This window comes from Hypomesus nipponensis, chromosome 25, assembly GCF_054491055.1.
Source record: "Hypomesus nipponensis isolate SF chromosome 25, ASM5449105v1, whole genome shotgun sequence".
In the NCBI taxonomy this organism is placed as follows: Eukaryota; Metazoa; Chordata; class Actinopteri; order Osmeriformes; family Osmeridae; genus Hypomesus; species Hypomesus nipponensis.
Window position 1 is genome coordinate 6,123,178 of NC_140385.1, and position 18,354 is coordinate 6,141,531.

General features: G+C 47.9%; 3 protein-coding genes across 8 annotated transcripts; 1 reads left to right on the forward strand and 2 right to left on the reverse strand.

Moving 5' to 3' along the window:
• Positions 1-79: 79 nt before the first annotated feature.
• dvl2 (dishevelled segment polarity protein 2) lies at positions 80-11,298 on the reverse strand. Of its 6 annotated transcripts, none has more exons than XM_084691116.1 (15): positions 10,832-11,298; positions 8,209-8,278; positions 6,375-6,529; positions 5,833-5,951; positions 5,311-5,531; positions 5,070-5,139; positions 4,538-4,689; positions 4,117-4,193; positions 3,875-3,942; positions 3,604-3,738; positions 3,068-3,394; positions 2,778-2,954; positions 2,315-2,539; positions 1,540-2,085; positions 80-928 (listed from the first exon to the last, which is right to left on the reverse strand). In XM_084691116.1, the coding sequence occupies exons 1-15, from the start codon at positions 10,990-10,992 to the stop codon at positions 924-926; spliced, it is 2,508 nt and encodes an 835-aa protein (XP_084547242.1). In that variant the 5' UTR covers positions 10,993-11,298; the 3' UTR covers positions 80-923. The 6 variants fall into 6 exon arrangements, with proteins under 6 accessions (XP_084547242.1, XP_084547240.1, XP_084547241.1 ...); XM_084691114.1 differs by having other exon boundaries at positions 80-2,085; positions 10,832-11,012; positions 11,192-11,290; XM_084691115.1 differs by having other exon boundaries at positions 80-2,085; positions 4,550-4,689.
• Positions 11,299-11,423: 125 nt separating this feature from the next.
• LOC146222071 (uncharacterized) lies at positions 11,424-14,629 on the reverse strand. The gene is made up of 2 exons (XM_084691770.1): positions 14,466-14,629; positions 11,424-12,752 (listed from the first exon to the last, which is right to left on the reverse strand). Exon 2 carries the CDS (start codon positions 12,664-12,666, stop codon positions 12,034-12,036), a length of 633 nt encoding a protein of 210 aa, XP_084547896.1. The 5' UTR covers positions 12,667-12,752; positions 14,466-14,629; the 3' UTR covers positions 11,424-12,033.
• Positions 14,630-16,848: 2,219 nt separating this feature from the next.
• On the forward strand, positions 16,849-18,117 carry LOC146222072 (RING finger protein 227). Its single transcript, XM_084691933.1, has 2 exons — positions 16,849-17,427; positions 17,554-18,117. Exons 1-2 carry the CDS (start codon positions 16,968-16,970, stop codon positions 17,610-17,612), a joined length of 519 nt encoding a protein of 172 aa, XP_084548059.1. The 5' UTR covers positions 16,849-16,967; the 3' UTR covers positions 17,613-18,117.
• The last annotated feature ends 237 nt before the right edge of the window (positions 18,118-18,354 follow it).

The window sequence follows — 18,354 nt, forward strand, 5'->3', positions numbered from 1 at the left end:
TGACTTTTTGAGTCGTACACATATAGAGCTATCAGTTCCATCATCTCAAATCCACTTCACATACAACACAAAAAGAAAGTTTGAAAATCAAGTCTCTTGCTAATTTATTCTCAGACACACAAAAAAGTTACAACAAAAATTCAAACAATGTGATTCTGAACAGACGTGACACACTGCAGTACTGTGAAGCACCAGCTCTTCATTTAGCACCTTTATTGTTCGGTTAAACTCGTCTCTAGTTACTCGTACAAAATGGCTGCTTACATGGGATACTAACTAATAAAACACGAGGGGAAAGGTGAAATCAAAAAGGGATTCAACTGTGTAAAAGTGCCCCCTATGAAATCCCTAAGTACCAATTTTTGGCTGTAACCCCTTTCTACCCTCTAATAGTACCAATTTAAATTCCACGTAGTCCTAGACAGTGTTACATGGTTGGCATCAACTCTTTACAATCAAGCTTCATAATGACACTCCCTTAAACCTGGCTGAAGTGTGCCACTTGCCACTTGACCTACTGATTCACATTAGAGTTTGCTATTCTGTCATGTTGCATTTAGAAGAAAGTTATATACATACGTACACAAAATCGTTGAAAGAAAAAAAAAAAGAATGAAAGAAAAAACAAAATAATTGGCACACAATTGAATCCAAAATGGGTTTGTTCTTTGAGTTGGAGTGTGTATATATGGTCTTTTTTTATCATTTACTGAAAAAGAAAGCACTCACACAAAACTCAAATACCAATAAATCAATGCAAAATACAGTACAACACAGTACCAATGCATTTCATTTTAATCTCTTGATGAGGGCTCAGAACATTTGCGCCCTCAAGTGATAAAGCACAGTCAGTGCAACCACCCATTTCCTCTGGGCTGGAGTTTGTTTCTTCAGTCTAGTCCAATGAAAGGCAGCTACTGTTCTCAGCCTAGTCCCCGTGTAGGAAAGACAAACATTGTTAATCACTAAATTGGTTTGAACACACATTCTGGCTCACTAAGGGAGTGTCAGAGGCATAACCAACCCAATACGCACTCACACACACACGCACATGCACACACACACACACACACACACGCACGACTACAAATCAAACAAGAGTTAGGGGACTTCAGTTTTTGATATTAAGCACAACAGCATGTTGTAGCAGTTGGAAAGTGTGGTGAGAGTGTCCAGGCTAAGGCCTTTGTCATCAATTTAAATGGGACAAGGTAAACTTGAGCGGTTACTGTATGTTCCAGAGATGTTGCCAAGGTTTATATTGTTGTTTCTGTTCGAACAGTATACTAACACTGGTCTCACAATAAGGTCAAACCCTGTTCCCACCAGACTTGAAATATGCAAGTACACAGACTACAAGCTACCACCAGATCTCATATTGAGTCATCATCAAGAGGAATGGATACTACTGCTGGACCTCACACACACACACACACACACACACACACACATCCTATCAAACACATTTATACACACACACACACACACAATGGTTTCTGACCCGCTACCTCCATTACATGACGTCCACAAAGAACTCACTGGGGTTGCCCATGGCCAGGTGGAAGGACTGGCGTGACGCAGTCAGCTCTGGGGGCACAGAGGCCAGGTCACGGGTAGGGGGGGCTCCAGGGGGTCCCCCCGGTGTGGAGGAGGGAGGCGGGGGTAGCGCCGGGTGAGGTGGGGCCGAGTGGAGCTGCTGGGGATGTGGGTGGGCGTGGAGATGGGGCGGTCCCATGACGGGGTGTGCGTGTGGGTGTTGCGGCACCATCATCACCATCATGGGGTTGTAGGGCAGTGGGATGCCTGGAGGGTAGGGGGACATGTGCGGGGGAGGCTGCGGGCGGTGATGATGCGAGCGCTGCGAGGAGGCGTGGCTGTGCTCGCTTGGCGTTGCCGAGCCGTGGTCTCGTCTCAGGCTGCTGCGGGTGGAGTAATCCGATTCGCTGCCGCTGCCCGAGCGGGAGTCGGCTCCGCCTCCGCCGCCCCCTGAGGGGGACTTTTCTCCGCCCCCCGCGGTGCTGCCGGGGCCCTTAGTGCCTCGCCTCCTCTCACCCTCGCTCCGCGTTGACCCGCTGCTCCGACTCCCTGAAGAGAAAAAAACACACAGGTCAGAGGCGGTTGAAACCGGTTCCTGGGGCGTCTAAATACACCCAGGAAGAGCCAGACAGTCACACGTTTTTTTCCACAACTAGTAGACACAAGGATACACTTCTTTAAACTTTGGAGTTTTTATCTCCCCCTACCTTACCACCCCTCCCTCCCTCCGACCCGGTTCCCTCTTGCTCCCCCACCCTCCCACCTCCACCTCCCTTACCCTCGCTGTGCTGGCTGCCCGTGCTGCCGGGGGCGTAGCTGTAGCTGGTCAGCTCGTGGTAGGGTGGAGGCTGGCTGGTGTAGGGGTGGTTGGGGTAGGGCTGGTAGGGGAAGGTGTGCATTAGGGGCCAGGGCGTGGCCCCCGGGAGGGGCAGCGGGGCCAGAGTGTCCTGGTCCGAGGCCCCGCTGGAGCCGTCGTTGTCGTTTAGGGACAGGTTGGCCATGTCTGGGAGAGGGAGAGAAAGGAAAGGAGGAAAGAAGGATACAAAAGATGGAATGGAAAACAGGGAGTTACTCTATCAGAAAGGTTTTCGTAAAAGCCTATGAATCATGTAGGACAAAGTAGCATATAACCTGAAACTGACTAAACAGACAGACAGACAGACAGACAGAGAGAGAGACAGAGAGACAGAGAGAGAGAGAGAGAGTAACCCTCAGAGCATCACAGACGGCCCAGCACTCACAGTTCTCGCAGTCGCTGAAGTCTCCGAAGATGTAGTAGCACTGCTCGGAAAAGGTGATCTTGTTGACGGTGTGGCGGATGAAGCCGGCCTTCAGCAGGTTGCTGGCGTACTTCCTGGCCTCGCGGCGGTCCTGGAAACCCTCGATGTGGTGGTACAGCCACTCCACCACATCTGACCCTGGAGGGAGGGAGAGGGTTCAACACACACGCAAAGAGGAACAACCAGTCATGCTACAATCCGATTTGTTGTTGAGGGAGAGAAAACCAGAGGGACAGGTGGGACACACTCACCCAGGAAGGCGTTGGGGATGGTGATCTTGAGCCACATGCGGTCCCTGACCTCCAGACCAGACTCTGGGGAGGCCATGGCCTTGGCCACCGACGCCATGTCGGAGTGGAGCGACAGGTTGAAGTCGTCAAACCCTGCAGGCGAGGGAAGGAAGGGAGTGATAGAGGGTGGGTGTGTGTGGGGGTGGAGGGGGGGTTTAAAGATAATAACATACAGATTTTTTTTTTTTTTTTTTATCGCATGAGAATGAAACCACAGCAGACAAGAAGAGGAAACCAGATGTGGAAGCTCCCGTAGCGAGGCTGGATAGAGAGATGAATGAACTGAACCTGGCAGGAGAAGACCGGATGACAATAACAGATACAGACACAGAAGGAAGACAGGATGACAGACCAAGTCAGACATATTACACACGGTATGAAGAGAAAGGCAGACCGACAGAGCAAAGCCTGACAAATATGCTCAATATCTGCGGGAGGGACAGAGAAAGAAGAACATTTTTGGGGGGGAAAGCAAAGAAGAAAACAACAAAACTCACGCTCGGTCTCGGTGACGGAGGAGGAGGACGTGATGGTGCTGAGAGAGGAGCTCCCAGGGTACGGAGGATACACCCCCGTCAGAGCCACGGAATGGCTCACCCACGCTGCCGGGTCAATGGGGCGGATCGGCTCATCTGTAGGTAGGAGGGGTGGAAGGAACCATGTAACAACCATTTAAAATCCATCCAGATCCACAGACAGGACTGGGAGCTGGACGGCCACGTGGTCTGATGAGGAAGTGACCAGACAGGGAGTAGGTTAGGAACTCACTGCGTGGGAGGGTGAAGTAACCCTGAGGAGAGGGGTCCCAGCACTTTGCCACGGTCAGTATGATTGGCCTGAGAGGAGCGAGGGAGAGAGACGGTCAAGGACGGTGGACAGAAGCTGTTTTTAGTTCCACGATCGCCCACGGCTACCTGACTGTTATGATCAGTATTGTTTTGTTCTGAGCTTGACGGTGGCGTGGTCGTCGGTTGGCATTAGAAGCGGGAAGGCGAGCGGAGGGAACTCACCCGGGCTTGTGCACGATCTCCCTCAGCACTCTCACCGCGTCGTCGTTGCTCATGTTCTCAAAGTTGATGTCGTTCACCTGCGCGCCACAGGACGGAGAACACAATGTTCACACAGCCGCCCCGTCACTCGGGGCAACATGTTCCGGAACGTTCACATACTCGAACCCATCGTGCGGTTGTAAATCACTGTGTATGAACAGACGCTAGACCAGGAAGCCATTATTGGGACGTGTTCCTGTCAGCATGTGAGGGGTGCAGGGGACGAGGTGGGTCACCTCTGGGGGGCGGGGGGGGGGGGGGCGGGGGCTGTGGGTGGGTGGGTGGAAGGAAGGAACCATGTAACAAACCGTCACACGACACATCCAGGCACACAGTCAGGACTAGGAGCTGGATGGTGCGACATCCTGTGGTGGTCACCTACCCCGGTCCTCACCTGCAGCAGCATGTCCCCGGGCTCGATGCGGCCGTCCGCCGCCACCGCCCCGCCCTTCATGATGGAGCCGATGTAGATGCCCCCGTCCCCCCGCTCGTTACTCTGCCCCACGATGCTGATGCCCAGGAAGTTGTACTTCTCTGCAGGCGGGGGGGTAAAAGAGATATGAATATACGAGACGGGAAGGGGATCACTTCAAATGGAAGGAGCAGGGTACTTGAGAGAGAGAGAGAGAGAGAGAGAGAGAGAGAGAGAGAGAGAGAGAGAGAGAGAGAGAGAGAGAGAGAGAGAGAGAGAGAGAGAGAGAGAGAGAGAGAGAGAGAGAGAGAGAGAGAGAGAGAGAGAGAGAGAGAGAGAGAGAGAGAGAGAGAGAGGGAGAGAGAGAGGGAGGGAGAGAGGGAGGGAGGGAGGGAGGGAGGGAGGGAGGGAGGGAGGGAGGGAGGGAGGGAGGGAGGGAGGGAGGGAGAGGAAACAGAGAGGAGAGAGAGGGGAGAGAGAGGGGAGAGAGAGAGATACAGACCCATGTTGAGTGTGACAGTGATGATGTTCAGGGACATGGTGGAGTCGGTCACACTGCTGAAGGACGACGCCTAGTGGACAAAACACAGCAACCCCGGGTCAACACCAGACAGGAGAACACAACATTTACCACTACTTCACAACTTAACTGAATCGCTAAATGAACACATTGCAGTGCGGGAAAAATCGGTACATTGTATCCAACTCAAATGACTTCCAAGTCGGCCTCTTGGTGCACTGACCCTCTCCAGGCGCGGGGGGCGCTGTTTCCTGCGGCGGCGGTGGCGTTTGAGGAGGCGCGAGGCGGTGCTCTGCTCTGTGGAGCTGCTGAAGCGGCTCATGGTGTCGTCGTCGTCCGAGTCGCAGAAGCTGGTGGTGTCCAGCTCGCTGCTCATCACCGTGCTGGCGCTCTCGTAGCCCGCCAGGTGGCGCTCCAGGCGGCTCTGGCCGTTCACACGCGGCCCTGGGGGCACCACAGAGGAAGACACAGGTGGGGTCATTTCCTGCATCTCTCTTTTTTTTCTTTTTCTATCTACTTCTGCAGTACTTCCGCAGCAGTGCTGGGAGGGTTACTGCTGTAGCAGTACTACCGCAGCAGTACTGGGAGGGTTACTACAGCAGCAGTACTGGGGGGGTTACTGCTGTAGCAGTACTACAGCAGCAGTACTGGGAGGGTTACTGCTGTAGCAGTACTACAGCAGCAATACTGGGAGGGTTACTGCTGTAGCAGTACTACAGCAGCAGAGCTGGGAAGCCGCCCTCACCGTGTTGCTCCATGCCGTCCCTGTGTCGGGGTCTCTCCCTCCTGAAAGAGACCACAGACTCTGTCTCCGTCTGGTCGTCCAGGGTGTCCACGCTGCCCACGCTGCCCGCCGCGTTCGGGCTGCACAGAGAGGGGAGGGAGGGAGAGGGTTAAAGTACCGAGCTTCCCACAGAGACGGGGCCCTTATCAAAGCCCTACCAGAGTCCTGCAAGGGGATAATGTACAGCTCGCCGACATTACCCAACAGACCGCAAATAGCCCCCTAATGCATGTGCTACATAGTGCTCAGCCCATATCACATGACCATATAACAGCTTTATTATACTGTCAGTGCAGCATTGCACACAATGGACTGGGTCTCTAAGACCAAGATCACATAATGAAGGGAGAGCACTGAAAACCACTGCTGTGTAACTTGAGACGGGGCAGAGAGAGGTGTTCGCTATCAGCTACTGTATGTGCAGTAAGAGATACAGTCAGGAAGGGAGTGGGACACCACTGTTATGACAATGTGTGTGCGTCCGTGTGTGTGTGTGTTCTCACTGGAAGGACGGGGGTCTGGAGTCTCCGATGCCGCCCGTCCTCTCGACAGGTGGGGGAGGCAGAGGGGGGAGGGGGGAGGGCTGGGGCCGGACCTCAGCTGGAGGGGGGAGCGCTGCCGCCGGGAGCTCCACGGTGGGGGTGTCTGATGATACCAACTGAGGAGAGGGGAGGAGGGGAGAGGAGAATGGAGGACAGGGAGAGGAGAGGGAGAGGAGAGGGAGAGAAGAGGAGAGGAGAGGAGAGAAGAGGAGAGGAGAGGAAGGAGAGAAGAATGGAGGAGAGGGAGAGGAGAGGAGAGGAAGGAGAGAAGAATGGAGGAGAGGGAGAGGAGAGGAAAATAAGCCGAAGAGAGGGTGAGAAAGGAAGAGAAATGAAAGGCAAGGTTAAAGAGGGATATAGGGAGGGAGAAAGGGGGGTAAGATAAGATGTCAACTGCTTTGACACAAACATCTCACCTCATTCAGATGATAATCTAAAAGGCAAACTGAAATGCTATCCTGATACTTAACCTCTCTTCTTTCATTATCCGACTGGAGTGCTTCCCCCCCCCCACACACACACCCCCAGTCACACACACACAATCACACACCCTCAACAAAACCCAGGGACACACATCCACACACACACAGTCACACACCCACAGTCACACACCCACAGTCACACACACACCCACCCACAGTCACACACCCACACACCCACAGTCACACACCCACAGTCACACACTTACAGCTCCACGCATGGCTGCAAGGTAGGAGGAAACACACCCAGGCAATTAAACCCCATCATCGATATCTCTGGGAATCCAGTGACCTCACTCTAAAATCACAGACTGACGCAACCACGCACATCACAAGAACAACATTAAAAAGCAATATGTTCACATTTCTGTGGGGGGGAGGGGAGATTAGCTGTTGGGAACTAGAGTGACTTGCCGTCACTATGCAGGTTTAATTGGATGCAAGCGCAGCTGTCAAAACTAATTGTCGCCACAGAACATTCCCCCGTCTCCCCCTTTCTCTCTCAATCCTTCTAATGGCGGAGCCTTTCTCCTGGGGGATTCCTCCATCCACCCGGCCGTGCGATCGAGTATCGCTCCCTCAAGTCTCCTCTCTTTCTCCACCCCTTTTAATCCCTCCTGCCTTCCTCCTGGGCACTCAGCAGACGCCTCGGCCTCGAGGCCCCAGGCCAGCTTAAGCTGCGTTTCCACCGCCCGAACCTTTCCCCTGGAACTAGGAACTTTGTCCAGAACTCACTGTGTTTCCACTGCAGGGGCCAGGGGTCTAAATGTAGTTCTAGGGAAGAAAAACCAGGAAGTCTCTGCTCAGGGGGGCAGTACAAAACTGCAGGGACTTTGAGGGTGGGGCTTGTAGAGCTGGACATTTCGTATTGGTCAAGTTCTCATAGCAGGAGCTGTGCGTAGCAGTGTCGCACAATAAATGACGCTTTTGCATGGTGTACAGTGCATATGTCAGTGGAACAATTTGCCTAATCTTCAGGGGAAAGTTCCTGCTGTGCAAATGCGGCTAACAATAACCTTTCAAGTTGCTTGGAAAATTGTTCTGGGGAGTACAAGACCCAGGGACTTGCGGTGGAAACGAGGCTTTAGACTGGGAGCCTCCCCAATGTTGTCTTTAGTGTATGTGGGTTGAGTCACCTATAACTTACTTGGCTTTTTATGTGTCCTGTTGAGTCTGTAACAAATCTGGTCAATCTGACTCCTGTTCTCTTTCTATCGAAGAAAATACTGGTCATATACTGTGGATCCCTAGTGTGTGTGTGTGTGTGTGTGTGTGTGTGCGTGTGTGTGTGTGTGTGTGTGTGTGTGTGTTCTTACCCATGACACCACTCTTCCGTTGAAGCAAGGCAGCTTGGCACTTTCATCTGAAATCTCTTCCTTCACCACCCTGCGAGAGATGGGAGAGGCAGAGAGATGGGAGAGGCAGAGAGATGGGAGAGGCAGAGAGATGGGAGAGGCAGAAGATTGGAGAGGCAGAGAGATGGGAGAGGCAGAGAGATGGGAGAGGCAGAGAGATGGGAGAGGCAGAGAGATGGGAGAGGCAGAAGATTGGAGAGGCAGAGAGATGGGAGAGGCAGAGAGATGGGAGAGGCAGAGAGATGGGAGAGGCAGAGAGATGGGAGTCAGATGCCAGTCACCAACCAGGTCATACTGAGGTCTGTGTGTTGTTCTACAAACAGCAACACACACAAACACACACACACACAGACACACACACACGCAGACACACACACGCAGACACACACATAACCATTCACAGCTGTAACATTTCCCAGTGACTCACCATCATTACCCATACCAGGAGGTAAGAAGTAAACACACACACACACACACACACACAGCTTCCTTGTGACTGCTTTTCCACCCTAAACGTCTCCTGCTTGTGGGCAAGTTAGGCTGTTCTGTCTCGTGGGCACAGGAGACAAGCTCACGAGACAGATAGCATCTCTCTGCTGTGTAATTTCTCGGAGACAGCGTGTTATTACAGCAGTGCTTGGGACCGAGAGGGACATAACTGCTACACAGACAGACACTTAACTGCCCTTTAGGGTTACAACTCAAGTCTTTTTTGGCTTCATTTGTCTCTATGTCTTCTGTGTGTGTGTGTGTGTGTGTGTGTGTGTGTGTGTGTGTGTGTGTGTGTGTGTGTGTGTGGACAGCCTGCTCGGCCCCACCGGGGTTTGGTAAGCAGCTGTTGAGGGCTGGTTTTGTGGGTGAGTGTTAGCACCACGCCAGGTTGTTGTGGGCACTGGGGAAGGATCATCGCAGAAGGCTCAGTGTGCTGTGTGTGTGTGTGTGTGTGTGTCTGGAGTGAATGTACAGCTTAGTAACCCGCTCCCTGTATCCATGTTGTACTATTTTATTATTGTTTCTTTCTCTCGCTCCCCTGCTTTCCTCTCTGTCTCTCTCTTTAAGTAATTGTTCTTTCTTTCCTGCTTTGTGAGGTCACACTTAAATTGCATCCAGAGTCTGGACAAACAGATGCAACATTCTGCTCCTAGCAGACTAATTGTCCTCATACCTTACCATTGAAAATAAACAAATGACCTCACTTCAGACCATTTCAAGCACACTCTAAAATGCTTTGGATAAAAAACACACACACACACACACACACACACCTTAAAAATGCAGCATCCAGTGGGAATCTCCAAAATGAAAACCATGTTTCTAATCCTTAAACAACCACAAACACAGTTTGTCCATCTATTCATTATTAAAACACAAACTTTCGTGATCTTTTTTTCCCAAAACAGGAAACACCCGTCATTTCTGTCGATTCTGCAAACAGCTCCAGTCCATCCCAGGTTCCACTAGCCCAGCATGGCCCACAGCTTGCCTCGTCTCACACAGTCCAGACTGACAGCTGGTTTATCACCCGGGTTAACACACACACACACAGGCCCATCCTGAAAGTACTGTTCTTGATTCATCCGACAATCCACTACTTGGATTTTGCTTTTTGAATTTCCTAGAGACATCTAAAAGGTTTGGATGCTGAAATATGTTACGATGAGGCCCCAGTTCAACAGTTTTTCTGGATTAAGCTCCCACCAATTCAGAACGGTCGTAGTGTGTTTGTGGGGGTACAAGCCTTACTATTTATTTAATAGAAAGACATGTCCAAGTTGAGTAAGCTCACCACAAAGACGTGTTCCATTTCTCCAAAGTAGAGAAATGCAGCACTGACAAACAAACCAGCATTGAAAGATTAATTGTTTGAGGAGAGAACTCTCAGACTCTAGGATTTATCTGAGAGACACAGATAAAGGCTGAAGAGGAGAGGGAGAGAATAAAGGGGTAGCAGGCCAAGGCCAGTGTAAAGAAAGGAGACAAAAACCTGGCTGTTCTCCCAAAAAGAAGAAAAGCTAGGGATTTCTCAAGATGATGGAGCGGGTCGAGAGACGGAGAGAGAGAGGGATTAGTAAAAAGCTAACTAAGCAGTGTGATAGAGGCGACTATAATTCTTCAGTGTGAGAATTGCGCCTGCATTTAATTTTTTTTACCTACAAACACATTATGCCTCAACTCGTTGCCGGAATCATTTAATCTTGCTACAAGGGCTTGGTCACAGTTTGAATACAAATGAGGTGGTTGTCCAGTGAGATAGACAAACATTTTCTTATGGAATTGGCCATTCACAGTTGCGTAACTTTATAGCCCATTTGGTGACCAAAATACTATGACCACGCACAGGCACAGTTTTTCATGCATTAATTGACTTTCTTTCCCCTCGCAACATTTTGTACCGAGTCAAGATCTGCTTACAAAAAAAATATGTTACCAATGATTTACTTGTTTTTTCTCAGTCACTGCGGCAAAATACTTTATTTAGAGTAACTTTTGCTTCGATGTAATGTCCCGATTAAAGTCTGGGTCACGATCACTCATTTGCATGGGACTCGCAGCCTCTCCTGCACAATCACGGCTAGTCACTCACCCAAAGTCTTGGTCCATAGACTTGAAAAAGAATTTGTAGTTGGGCTTGTTCAAGACCTGTTTGAAATCCAACAAGGTAATGTTTTCGGCAGGAATGGGTATCTTCACCAAGTATGGCGTCTCCTCTTCGTCGATATGGTATATTATTTTGGTTTCTGCCATTGCGCCTATTCTTTTTTCAGCTGTCCCACAAAAAATATGAGAGTTAGTCGGTTAGCAGCTATGTGGCTAACGGAAAGGGGGTGAGGTGAAATGCTGGCTAGTGAGTTTACTCTTGGCCAGGACAAACAAAAAAAGTACAAAATCTTGTAAATTAAAGCGCCTCTCCCCTAACAGTCTAATTGTGAAAGATAAAACTCACATTCCCCCAGGCGAAGGGGTTAAAAAGCACGCACACGCAACATTCACACGATCGACTACCCACAACTTTTCCCCTAACAAAAACATACGGAGGGGAGGGGGTCTAAAAACTTTTCAATGCAAGTTAGCCAACGCGGCGTATGACGTAGTATCCTTTACGTTTTCTTCCAGCTTGCCCCCCGACTCAAAAAAATAAATATTCATGGTCCACCTAAAGAAGATATTGTCAAAAATGTGAAACAAAACAGTTTTTATTCACTTAGTAAGTAACTTGTAGAAGTCCTCTTTTAGAGCACATTTCTAACACAGTTTTGTTCTCCTGATTAATCTAACACCACCTGAAGTAGAGTTGCATCACGTAAACATAAATATAACACAAGTCACTTCTTAAAGATAGTCGAGAGACAAGGTAAATGCAATTAATGAACTATATGGAATGTCCCAAAAAGTTTCAGATGATTACCAAAGTAGACCACTAGAGAGAGCCCTTTATCAGGTAAACTAAGAGAACAGTACAGTCATGTTCCTTGTCAAAAGAAAATAACTGATGGTATTTCTACAGAAAGCTGAAATGCGTTGCTGAACATTATAATTTAGTGTAAATATGAATCTATCAATAATAATTCTATAAAATGTGTTTTGTCCACAATGCAGCCCCAGTAACAAGCAAAACTCTTTACATTGCAAACATCTCAAAACATTTGACATGAAAGTAAAATAACTAGAATGATTTGCATTGAAATGTCAGTTCCGTCCATTGCATTCATGCTAAGCAAGATAACGTCAAGGAAGGAAGCATTCCTTTTCAGTTTTTGGGGAAATTGTCCCGCCACCTCCTTTCCTTCAGAAGTGGAAGAGGCGATGGCCGAACACCACCCCTATGACGCAGGTCATCACGAACATCACCCAGAAGAGCAGGCCCAGCAGCTGGACCCACACCAGGGTGCTCCTGTGCTGCTGGATGACCTCCAACTCGCCCGCCAGGCCCGGGGCCCTGCCGTGGGACACCTCGGGGTGCATCTGCTCCACCCTGAGGCTCACCGTGGGCAGGATGATGAAGCGAGCTTCCCTGCTGGCCTCCAGGGAGAGCACCACCCTCTGGGTGACGGTGGCCAGGCGGGCCACCACCGACACGGGCATGCGGAAGGTCATGGGCGGCAGCTGCGCTAGGATCCGGGAGTTGCAGGGCAAGGAGAGGGCGTTGCCGGACGCGAGGGGCGTGGGGTGGCGACAGAGGGGGCAGGGAATGGCGGGTGAGCCGTGGGGGTCCGGGGAGTTCAAGGGGCACAGCTGGATCCTGTGGAGGCACTCTGTGCAGAAGACATGGAGGCATTCGAGCATTCTGGGGCACTTGTTGAACTGGTTGTACTCCTGGTAGCAGATGGGGCACTCCACTTCAGTTGACTCTCCACTCGGCGGGGCGGTCCCTGGTGCCGTGTCCCCCTGATGGCCCACTGAGGCTGAGGGCTCTTCCATGGTGAGGACAGGGAGAAGAGGAGGGCGGGAGAGATCGAGGCCTCAAGTGGGATGGTTGACTGAGGCCTGCTAATGTCTCTAAAAACCTAAGAGCAGAAGAGCACGTTGTCAAAAACAGGCCTCCTGTTTTAATATTTCTGGGAATAGGCATTGTGGTTACTCCTATTGAACTGTAACAGAGGGGGAAATAGAGGCCAACTATAACACGTTACACGCCCGAAAAGGGAAAGAACCATCAATTATGAAATGTATTGTTAGAAATGTATTCTAGAATGTAGAAAACTGCTCCTGTTTCTCAGTACACGAGTAGAGAATGTGCCAAACTCTAGAACCTAGACTAGCTGTTGTTTCCTGACTTGTTCTCTACCAAGATTCCAAAGTATATAAGTCATAGTCACCATACTGTACATCTCCCCCACCAATCTGAGCACATTGCCCTCCCCCCTCCCCCCTCCCCCCCCCACGCACACAGGACCACCCTTCCACCACCAGTACTTCTCACTTCATATGGAATGCCTTCAGGCCACACATTTGATTTAGCTTTGGGAGGAAGTCTACATATGGAGACTAAGGAAAACAGAAGCCATGGATGGAAACAATTACTTTGTTCTCTCTTTTTTTGTCTTCCTCTTTCTTTCTTCTCTCTCTCTCTCTCTCTCTCTCTCTCTCTCTCTCTCTCTCTCTCTCTCTCTCTCTCTCTCTCTCTCTCTCTCTCTTTTCAATGCTAACCCTTCTTCGGTTTGTCAGCCTGTTTATCTGCCTCCCCCCCTCCCCTCTCTCAACTGTAGTTGGTTTGTTTTCAGGTATTCTTCACTGAGGGCTAGTTAAAACACCATGAACACAGAGAACAACGGTTTTACTGGCACTGCTGAGCTTCGTTAAAATTCCCCTAAAATAGCAAATGCTTTAAAAGGGTGAGAGACAGAAAGGGTTCACCCCAGGTAGACCAAAATCACTGCTTCACAGGACTGTGCTTTAAAATCAAGAATTTAAGCCCCTGAAATGTCCCTTTTAATGTAACTGGGACTTCTGGCCAAATACTACTATCCAATAAATGAGAAACTACACAAACAACGTCTCATTGATATAGTTACATCAGACAAATTACGTTAATGTGAAGATATTTAACTAATATAAAAAAAAGAAAAAACATATTTCTTTTTGGTTTGACAGTTGTATGAATGGTATCCACCATTAGAGCTGTTACATACTGTACACTGCATTGATAATTCCCTGCCGATTACCTGTGTTTATCACACTGTCTGTTACCCAGTACAGCATTCAAGTCCCAACCCTGCACTACCATGGGACAAAACAGGTCAGGTCTGTCTCACATGAGGCTGGTTGCCTGGCAGTTAAGGCTCTCTTTTGTATTTTACTGCTCTGGGTATATGAGAAAAACAAAAGCATGTTCAATTTCAGGTTTAAAGGAGATGTATGTATGGTGCATTTGCATTACAAATGAATACAATAAGATTAAATCATATTCTAGAATTAACTAACTTCATCAGTGCAGTGTCTGTCTGTGCAGTTATTAGTTTTTCCTAATGGACTGATTATTAAATTATTATTTGGTTTATATGCCAAACAAAGCTCATAGCAAGGAATAGAATTGTCGCACAGAAGAATGTTAAATGTGTGTTTTATATAACCGTTTTATTAACACCATAAATGCTATTTATGTTGACCTTGTCTGTCTATGTAGGTCAGCTGACTGAAACAAAACAGCACCCAATTGTGGCATCGGCTGACACTTGGTCACTGTATGCAGGCATGGAGATATGAGAGGAACCACTCACCCGCTCATACACCTCTTCAAGCAGGATGTTCTCCGATATCCCTGTCCAGCCTGGAACTTCTCACCCGACACCTCATAGTTCCAACGATGTCACGAACAACCCCTCCAACGCCTTCCTCTCCTTCTCCCTTTGTGTACTTCACCACACTGGTTTTTTTTATGACCCCTGCTTTCTTTCTCCAGCCAGACTTTTGCTCTTTTGCACGCTGTCTCTCCTCCTCCTCCTCCTCTCTTTATTTATTTTTATTTTGCAGCCATCCCTAGACGTCCCTCTCTCATTCCTCATTTGTTCAGGACTCATGGGTGCCTCCCGGTTTTCTCTGACATTAATTAACCCCGTGGTGATGTGCTTGGTAACCAAGACACTGTTGGGACAAAGAGGACTAGCCACCTACATGGCCGTAATCATGACTTTCGCTGAAACTATCCATGTCAATATCGCTTTAAATGTTTCCACTCAGGAGATGGACAGTCAACATGACAGGGTTGAAGTTCCAAACTGATGCCTGCCCACTATGTTTGCATTGTTGAGAAACCCTGAAAATCAAACATTTTCATTGTCAATACCTCTGTTCATGTGCACGACAATACATTTGAAACTTGACCTGGTCGTGAACAGGACAGATCAAAGAATATGATTGAGATATTGGACAAGTCATGAACTCATGATTTCTGCTGTAATTTCATCACTTTTTGCTGTGGTAGGTTTTCCCTCTCCCGATGTTGCAAACATCACTGTTGCACTCGCATTGCAACACAAGTTGTATTCTCTTCTTAATCCTCTTAAGATTGTCAAGCAACAGTCAAAATGGATACCAGCAAAACAAGCCAGACCAAGTAGGTTAGAGAGGGCTCATATATGAGTCAGTCCACTAAAACAAAACTGACCTACATAAGCCCACAAGAGCAAGTTTATATTTGTGTGCGTGCATGCTTGTGTTTAGGCTTATACAGTATGGTGTGCCAGGGAATTTGTATCCGTGTCTCATTGAATTTGTGGCCCCAGTCCACTGCACATACATTCTTATAAGCGACACCTAAATGACCAGTGAACAAGGGACATCTATAATGTCATAAATTGTAACAATAGCCGTGACAAGATGCATCCGTTTCGAAACAAGTAGACAATGTTTTACTAATATATTACCATGTGAGTTTGACGGCTTCTGTGTAATGTGATCACATGAAAGCTTCCTGAAATATAGGTACTTCCCATGAAACATTGTTAGACAAGGAACTGAAACACGCTTTGATGTTTGACAAGGATCATTTTTAAATCAGATTAAGTGTGTTTAACTGCAACTTTATTACTGAAGATTTAAAAAAATACATTTTGTACATCAAATACATCAAAACACATATGCTAAGTTTTTTCTTCATTCAAATAGGATGTTAGAAGTCCTTTTAAATTAAATCTCACTTGACCCTTGTCCTTTTACTTATAAACATCCTTCTGTCCGTCTCACGTGGGAATATGGCTCAGTAATCCATTATCAAAACACATTAAACAAACCACAGTTAAATAACACAATCATTCAGATATCTATTCTCTTCCACAACAAAACAGGTCCTGTTGCTCTTGGCTTCGACTGTGCTACAGGCGGGAGGAAGTGCCCTTTAAAGGATATCTATTTAATGCTTTTCAGATTAATGAGTGACTTTGTTTGACGATTGCCGTGGCCACGGATGAGATTGCGTCATTTAGGCTACAGTACCCTCCCCTCGCAGGAATGACAGTAAACGGGTGGAGCTGCCAGGATTTCTGTAAACGTCACAGTGGGAGGGAGTAGAAGCAGCTACGTGCTGTTTGTTTTGGAAATTTTCATTCACAACACGTGGTAAAATAATTGCTTTGTTTTACATGCGAATTGCCTCGCAATTGTAATTGAGTAGGCCTGTATGCGGCCTTTTACTTAGCATTGGACTGAGTCACCTCAGAAGACCCTCAATTAATTTTGGTTTAGCCTATTAAAATTTAACAGATGTTGACAGCAGATACTCAGCATTGTTTACACACCACACACCTGTGGCAAAATGACAGTAGGATATTAGTAGTAGCCTAGGCCTATTGCTGATTAATGGTTGCTCTGTAACAAAGCAGAACCTGTCATTTCACGAAAACTGTTTTGTAACTGCTTTAACGTTAAGAAACATTGACGACTTTATTCATCATCAAACATCAAGATCAAACTGGAGGCCAATCTTTAAACAGTATTAAAAGTGTGCGCTGTGACAACAAAGCGGCATATACGCGCGCGCGTGTGGGTGTGTGTGTGTGTGTGTGGGGGGGGGGTAGTCAACACAACTACCTTGACTATATCGTGATATGACATCACTGTATTTTGAACCATGAGTCACCCGTTGCCTTGGTTTTGGAGCACTCTGCCAAATGAGAGTCCCTCCTCCACCCACGCATTCCCACACACAGGACATAAGTATCAGAGGAAGTTCTCTTCTTCCTTCAGTTTACTTTTGACACGGAGCAAACGACAAACTAACCAAAATGAGTTCAGAACTCGAGTGCGGAATTTGTTACCAAATCTTCAACAGAGGATCGCGGTGCCCACGGGAGCTACAATGCCACCACAGTTTTTGCGAAAGTTGCCTAGTGACTCTCTCCCGACTCTCGGTGTTTGAATCTGACCCCACGACGGTGCGTTCAGGCCGGGGTAAAACTATTGGATGTCCCCTATGCCGACACATCACCACTGTCCCAGATGGACAGGTTAGAGGAGCTCTTCCGGCTAACGAATGCGTCCTTGAGCTGCTGGTCGCCGCGGGAGATGCTGAAGCGAGTGACACCGAGGATATGGAAGTGGATGAGGAAGAAGCTTGTTCTGACACTCCCGCCCAGGAAAACGTATCAACGGACCGTGCAGGAGGTGGCAGGTTTCGCCGTTCGATGTGTCGCTTATGGGGAAAGATCACCGGGAATGGCCAAACCCAACGGAGGCACCGGACACGTAAGTATAGCCTATAGCCTACTCTGTAGGCTACACCGCACACATGCGCTGCGTCTTGTTATGGAATGTATAATCTGGTTTTAAACAAATACACCTGCTAAAATGACCTTTCACCCTTCTTTACAGATTGTATGACTGACAGCGATATGCGAGACCTCGCGCTTATGTCATGTTACATCATTTGAGATGGGCAACATATCTCTCGTCAAGACATGTCTTGTCATGTCTGGTCCCGACTCCCGAGACAAAAAAAATCGCCGGTGCGAAGAAGGACCTCAGGAATGAACCTTGCAAGACGACTTTGAAACAAATATGACTGTGAAAGGACATTTTAAGTATTAGACTCCGTGGAAAGAAGAAGTGCACACATAGGCCTACCTACTTCGGCCATCTCTTCCCCTATTTACAATGAGGGTTAGTTCAGTTAGAGCCCAATCCCTCACTGTGAATGGATTGTCATTCTCGAGCCTCTCAATGCAGCCACTGATGTGTTGTGTTGGAAATTGTTTAGAAAAGGACTGTTTGGCTTTTAATTAGGCCTAAGGAATAGGTCCTATGTTACTGTTGTTGGTGCTCGAGCTGACAGGTTTTTACTGTATGCACGTCTGTATTTATTTTTCATATTGATTATTTATTGTTAAGCGTTGGCTATGTATGTTGATTTTATATAAAAACAATAATTAATATTCATATTTTGTTGGTTTCAGTTCCATGTGTCAATGAATGCTTGGTTAGAGATCGATCAACTGGACAAATAGTCTACTAGGCCTATAGGAAACTTAACAATACTTTTCCAACGGACAATGAAATACAATATAGCCTATTATTCACAACCGGAAATGAATTATATTCTAGAAAACCAAATAGTAATCATTCCAAGACAGGAAATACTCGTGCAGATTTCGCCTTCATAATACGTGTAGCACT

Excerpts from the sequence above, each read along its gene's own strand:
- dvl2 (XM_084691113.1), bottom strand. The coding sequence starts at position 10,992 with ATGGCAGAAACCAAAATAATATACCATATCGACGAAGAGGAGACGCCA. Across the intron at positions 5,952-6,374 it reads TCCAGACCCCCGTCCTTCCA|CCCGAACGCGGCGGGCAGCG; the intron begins GTGAGAACACAC and ends CTCTCTGTGCAG. Across the intron at positions 5,140-5,310 it reads GCCCCCCGCGCCTGGAGAGG|GCGTCGTCCTTCAGCAGTGT; the intron begins GTCAGTGCACCA and ends TTTGTCCACTAG.
- LOC146222071 (XM_084691770.1), bottom strand. The coding sequence starts at position 12,666 with ATGGAAGAGCCCTCAGCCTCAGTGGGCCATCAGGGGGACACGGCACCA.
- LOC146222072 (XM_084691933.1), top strand. The coding sequence starts at position 16,968 with ATGAGTTCAGAACTCGAGTGCGGAATTTGTTACCAAATCTTCAACAGA. Across the intron at positions 17,428-17,553 it reads CCAACGGAGGCACCGGACAC|ATTGTATGACTGACAGCGAT; the intron begins GTAAGTATAGCC and ends CCTTCTTTACAG.